This window comes from Arvicola amphibius, chromosome 2 (genome assembly GCF_903992535.2).
Source record: "Arvicola amphibius chromosome 2, mArvAmp1.2, whole genome shotgun sequence".
NCBI lineage: Eukaryota > Metazoa > Chordata > Mammalia > Rodentia > Cricetidae > Arvicola > Arvicola amphibius.
The window spans coordinates 90301664-90307753 of NC_052048.2; the positions used below are offsets into that span (position 1 = coordinate 90301664).

At 52.3% G+C, this 6090-nt stretch overlaps 1 protein-coding gene across 2 annotated transcripts in view; it reads left to right on the forward strand.

Annotated features, from left to right (window-relative positions):
- Positions 1 to 3337, forward strand: part of Hs1bp3 (HCLS1 binding protein 3) — a 32592-nt gene extending 29255 nt beyond the window's left edge. The window contains exon 7 of one of the 2 annotated variants that reach the window (XM_038319217.2): positions 1625 to 3337. In XM_038319217.2, coding sequence (XP_038175145.1) covers positions 1625 to 1763 — 139 coding nt within the window. In that variant the 3' untranslated portion in view covers positions 1764 to 3337. Of the gene's footprint in view, positions 1 to 1208 lie in introns of both variants that reach the window. The other variant, XM_038319216.1, reaches the window with a different exon arrangement.
- The last annotated feature ends 2753 nt before the right edge of the window (positions 3338 to 6090 follow it).

Sequence of the window (6090 nt, forward strand, 5' to 3'; positions counted from 1 at the left end):
TGGAATCCAAGCCTCAGTAAAACGGGGTTTGTATCTGCTCCCAGTATTTTGAGAGCGCATCAGACAAACTGAGGAGTGCAGAAGTGCCTGGCCCGCTGCGTCTATCTCAGTACTGAGTGAGCTAACGTGGGGGAGGGGGTGTCAAGGGAGAGGGGGTCAAGGGAGGTTTATGTTGCACATCTGCTTCTGAGATCGAGTTCCTCCACTGGGAACTTACAACACGAGCTTCCCCAGGCTAAGAACAGGTGAGCAGTGGGCCGTCTGGCTGGCTGTTCAGTACCCAGGCATGCTCTCCTCCTCGCCAATCACTACCGAAGCCTCAGTCCCATCAGCCAGTGGGCCATCCGAGGACTGTGCCATCACCCAATCTTTCTGAAAATTTTTATCGCATTACTTTGTGTGACTGTTTTGTCCGCATTTCTACCTCTGCGCCACGTGTACCGTGCTCTCAGAGGTCAGAAGAGGGGTTGGACTCCCTTAGACGGGAGGTACAGGTAGTTGTGAACTTCCCTGTGAGCGCTGAGGATATAACCTGGGTGCCGAGTGGTTGCTCCAGACTCACATGACCCAATCCCGATGAGACCTGGCTGAGTCCACTCCAGCCTCGTAAGGCTCTCTCTAGAACCCAGGTGACTCACAGAGCTGTACCTCAGCCAGCAGACCCTGTCCCACAGCAGCAGCATCCATGTTAACTGCTTCTCTGGGTAGAGCTGATTTAGCTTCACGGTGTGCCTCCCAGGTCAGAGAACGAGGTTGTGACTCACCACAACTACGACCTAGTGCCCTCTCAGTGAGCCGCCCAGCCTCTCAGACTGTAAGTCCTGTCTATAAAATAGACACATATATATCCTTCCTGGAAGTAGGGATCTGAAAGAGTGATAATGGCTCTCAAGTGCTCAGTGAAGGTCGGGAGTCTGTACCAGACAGCAGGCAGTTATTTCTAAAGGGCTGGGTACCCTGAAGACACCAGCAGGCCTGAAGACACCACCAAGTGTCTGCCTCTACCCTGGCTGCTGTGGATGTGAAGGGTCAGAAAGACCTGCCCGGAGGCTTCTCCTCAGTGCTGGGTGGATGGTCCAGTGAGCGATACCTTGGCGTGAGGCGAGCTGGGAGCTATCCCATGCCTGTGTGGGGATGGTGTTGCTCCAGGCTCTTATTCCTTTCATGGATATAGTTATATTCCAGGAGTGCTCTCTTTGGTTCCCTAGAGTTGAAGAGGACCTGGACCAGATTCTGAACCTAGGATCTGAACCTAAACCCAAGCCCCAGACTAAGCCCAAGCCTCTAGTCCCAGCAAAGCCAGCACTGCCCAGGAAACCAACTGTGCCCCCCTCTGTGGGCCCATCAGAAACTGGGCCTGGACCACAGAAGCAGCAACAGATCCAAGCTATGGATGAAATGGACATCTTGCAGTATATCCAAGACCATGACACACTTGCCCAAACCTCTCCCAGTCTCTTTTGACTTACCCCTTCCAACCTATACTGCGCCTGCAGCTGCGTACCCTCCCGGGGAAGAGGCCTGTATGTGAATATGTGGATTCTACCTGCAAGGCAAGAACTACCAATGGAAGTGGAAGCCTGGACCCTTAGTCCCAGTACCACACTGTTCCTTTTCCTCCTAGGCTTTGGGATGGACAAGGACTCTGCAGAAGAAGATTGGGGAGCATCATAGGAATCAAACTGCATCATCCCAGCCCACCTGATTGTAAAGAAGAGAATTGGTATGATCTTTCCTTGCTCAACAAGGGCCTGACCTCTTAAGATGGAATGAGATCAGAGGACAATGTCCACCAGGGAAGGGACACCTACATACATGTATCCACTGTCTCTGCCAGCTCAGTACAGGAAGGAAGACTTACTGAACCTAGGTTGGGCTAAAGGGAGTACCTGCGACAGGCTGCTCTGGAATCTCTACTTGGCTGCTGAGGCCCCAAGGCGTGATCAGAGCAGAAAGCCCAGTTGTCCAGACTGCCCTGACCCAAGTTCCTTCGGCATCTCTTTGTACTTTCAATTCTGATAGGAAAACTTAGACCCTGCCTTGCCTCCCTAGGGCATGGAGGACTCCAGGACCCCAGGTCTTCCATTCCATTTCCCAGGAAGTGCCTGGCTAGCCCATGGCCTCTTTAATGCACCTGTTAACCAAGTGGGTCATAGCATCTCCCAGAGCTTGACCCATGAGGTGTGAGGAACTGACGCTTCTCCTCTAAGGCCTCTCTGCCCTCAGGATCTGAACTTGTTAGCTTTTCTCCAGTGGAGCTACCAGCTAAGGAGAAGGAGCTGTGCACCAGGGCAACCCTGTGCCTTCCAGTAAATGATATCTCCTGGAGCAAAGAATGTTGGAGTATATTCTTTGCGTTAGGAACTAGGTTTTTTTTTCTGGTTGTTTTTTGGTTTTTTTATGAAACACATAGTTTTTAACAAAATGCAGCCTTTTTGTTCCTTGACTCAGTTGAGCTTCACAGAGGCATTAGAGGGCCCAGTTGGGTCCAAGAGTCACTGTCAGGAGCCCCCAAGTGGCACCATCCAGTTATCTGCTGCTGTCGGTGTCCAGGGTCCCCAGCTCCCTTACCTTGTAAGACCTACAGGAGCAGGCTGGGAGTACCAGGTCTGACCTGGCTTGCGTCTTTCCATGTCCCTTGTCAGCTGCCTAGTTTTGAGCAGGGCCATCTACCCAGCCTGAGTGGGAGGGCATAGATGGTTCTAGGCTGAGAACCAGGGTAATCCTCTGCCTTGCCAGAGCCTAGAACTGATCTAGCTAGCCCCCACCCCAACTCTACTTCCCTTTCACCAGCAGGCCTTCACCCCCTCCCATCACTTCATGCCCAGAACCCTGCCCAGTGCCCAAAAGCCCCCTCAAGCCCTTCTCACTGACAGCAAAGGAAGCTTCAGTAGGTGGGAAGAGGCCACGTGTCCCAGTCCTCTGCAGAGCCAGTCAACCGTATCCTTGGATTCTTCTCTCTCTACATCATTCCTGTGTGCCTTGGCTATGAGCTGTCTACCTCTCTTTCTCACACACACACACACACACACACACACTCCTTGCACCCATTCTGGGAGATAGACGACATAGGAGAAGTGGGTGTGTAGGGATTTGGATGACCATGGGCCAGCTCCCAGCTGGCGTCCCTAACAGGACCTGACCTATCATTCTCCAGTGTGGTTTTGCCCACCAGGATGGATTTGTCTGCCGTGGAGCTCTTGGACACCCTGGCACGGGTGTTCTGCTCCACAGATAACAGTTTCCCGTCATGACTTGTTTTGATCGCAGGTCTGTGACCTGCATAGCTAGTCTACGTCCTCCAGTTACCCAGTAAAGTCTGTATGTGACAAAGCCAGAAGTTTAGTGTTCTTCTTTTTCCATGCCTGGGCTGATGGGAGAGAGGTGGTGGTGGTGGTGGTGGTGGTGGTAGTGATGGTGGTGGTGGAGGTGGTAGTGGTGGTGGTGGTCTCTCTGTCTGTCTGTCTGTCTGTCTGTCTGTCTGTCTGTCTCTCTCTCTCTCTCTCTCTCTCTCTCTCTCTCTCTCTCTCTGTGTGTGTGTGTGTGTGTGTGTGTGTGTGTGTAACTAGGATTGTCCTTTGTAACCAGGGAAGGTATGTCTGCTGACTCTGCTCCAGCCCTCCTGTCTGTCTCTTAGCTGTAACTAGGAAGAAGTGTAAACTGAGGCAGAGGGCCAGGCCCAGTGGAGCCTCTGGCCAGTAATCTCTCAGCCAAGCCCTTTGTAGGAGAACCGCTTCCTTCCAGATCCTCATCTTGGGTACCACATGGGGCTGGAATTGTCATGATTTCAGACATGTCCTGCCTGGTGGATGAACACAGGCCTGGCCTTGCACCCCAACACCCTAAGGTACTGCTTTGTCTTGGGTTCTGCAGCAAACATCTCTTCAGGGATTCTAAGGTGTGTGCCAGGAGCAGCCTGTGCCACTCCATAGCCTTTCCTCCCCCTCCACTTTGATTTGAATTCTTAATCAGGATCAAATTGGAATCGGAGGTCCAGAGGAGGAAGCACCCGGCTGTTCTGAGGACTCAGACTCAGGAAACTTCCAAATATCTCCATGCAAGAGAAACTGAAGGCTGAACAGCAGCATGTGTTTGTTTTGAAGGCTATTATGGGCCCCGTGGGCAGGATGTGTTGCCGCTGGCTGCATCCGCTGCTCCCTTCCTCCCATCATTGTTCTTAGAACATCGTGAACTTGAGACAGTTCTGGAAAGTCCCAGTTCGAGGACTAATCCTGGCCAGGCTTGCCTCCTGGGCTCTGCTGGAGAGTGCCCACCTACTGCCTACCATTTCTTCAGCTCTGCTCATCCCCGTGTGCGCAAGGATCTGCTGAGACCAGAACCCTTGCATCAGAGGCTAACCACAGCCAAGCTTTGCTCCTCTGTAGAACCTGTGGTTTCTGTTCCCAGCTGTCACCTGGGCTTTGTGTCCACAAACTGCCATGGATTTAATGCCCAGTGTCAACCTGGTGTGGGAGGTTATGCTTTGTTTTCTGTCTGACTCACCACCCCGCTGTACAGATCCCAAGAAAGAGGACCGCAAAGAAACCAGTGAATCTCCTGCCTGGTTGGCAGATACTTCCCAGTGCAGCTGTATGTCCACACAGGCCAATGGCTGCTCAGAGAAGACCTGATGCACAGAGCCCCTTGGAGTGGCTGAGCTCTCAGTTCCAGCCTTAGATGCCCCAAGGACTGTCAGCTGTTGTTTGGAGCCACCACCATCCCACTCTATACCCTAAGGACCTTGGATTGGAGAAAGGTGGCCAGGGACTGGCAGAGAAGTGGCATGAACAGCCAGCAGTACTCCCTTGATGAGGATGGGGCCATGGTAGCTCCAGAATGTTCATCCCTCCAGACTGTAGAATAACTCTTTACTCCCAGTGCTGGACTCATTTGACCAAAAGGTCTTATCTGTGCTTGAAGCTTCGGGAGCTAATCATAGATGGACCTCTGCCCAATGCAAGCTGCCTACTAAGTGGTCAGGCAGGGCAGTCAGAGGCCGGTGAGTTAGCCTCAGCAAGCCTATTGTCAGCACTGGCCGTTAAATACATGCTGGGCATTGTGCAGTGCATAAACACGATGTGCAAACATGAGTCCCTGCCCTACTTGCTGACCCTTGGTTCTTATTTCCCTAGCTCTGGCTGCTGGTAAGGGGCTAGAGATCGCACTCTCAGATCATACTTGAGGTAAAGCTGCAGCCTCTAACAAAGAGATCAGGAGCTTAGCAAATGACTCAGTGAGAGGACGTTCCCTCTTGATAACGTTCCTCCGAAACTCCGGATGCTTCTCTGCAAACTCAACAAATAGCACAGCCTCTGGTCACTTCTTTCAGTAAAGCTGGATTTGCGAGATTCCTACAACCAAGCTGGCCAGTCATGTCCAATTCCCCATCTCCAGACGGTGTTCAGTGGGTGCCTATTGTGTGCAGAACTGTGATCCCTAAAACAGAGCAGCAGGTGTCCTAGGGAAGCAGAATAGAAGCAGGTCGGTCCCGTTGCAGGAGGACAACTTGTAGCAGAAGAGCTGGGAAAGAGAGCACGAGCCATCAGGAGCAAGGCAAAGGCCCAGAGCATACAGTGTGAGCAGGGGAGAAGGAGGCAGGAGTTTGGCGTGCACACCTCTGGGGCTCAGCCGACATGAGAAAGAACAGGCCATGCAGATAGTGAACGTTCCTGTTGTCCTGCTCAAGGCACGGAAATGGACCTGAAGATGGAAAAGGAGTTGTTCACGTCACTCCTCCCAGGGGTCGTCTAGCTTCAGTTCAGCTCCTGCCCAACATAAAACACCACTAAAATGTCCTCTCTTACCGCCTGCCAGCACATACAGTGTGTGTAGCCTGGCCCTGGCTTTTGGTCCCTGCATGGGTGTCTGCCTTCATCCCTAATGAAGTGGATCTAAACAAAACAACTTGCTTAGCAGTTCCGGAAGCTAGATACATAATGCTTGCGTGTTTATGGTCTCCATGGACCACCTCCCTCTTCTCCCTGGCTCTGAGCAGCGCTGGGCATGCCCCGTGTACAGCTTCCTCACTCCGACCTCTGCTTCCATCTTCATGTGACATGTGCCTATGTGTCTCTTGTCTTCACACAGTGG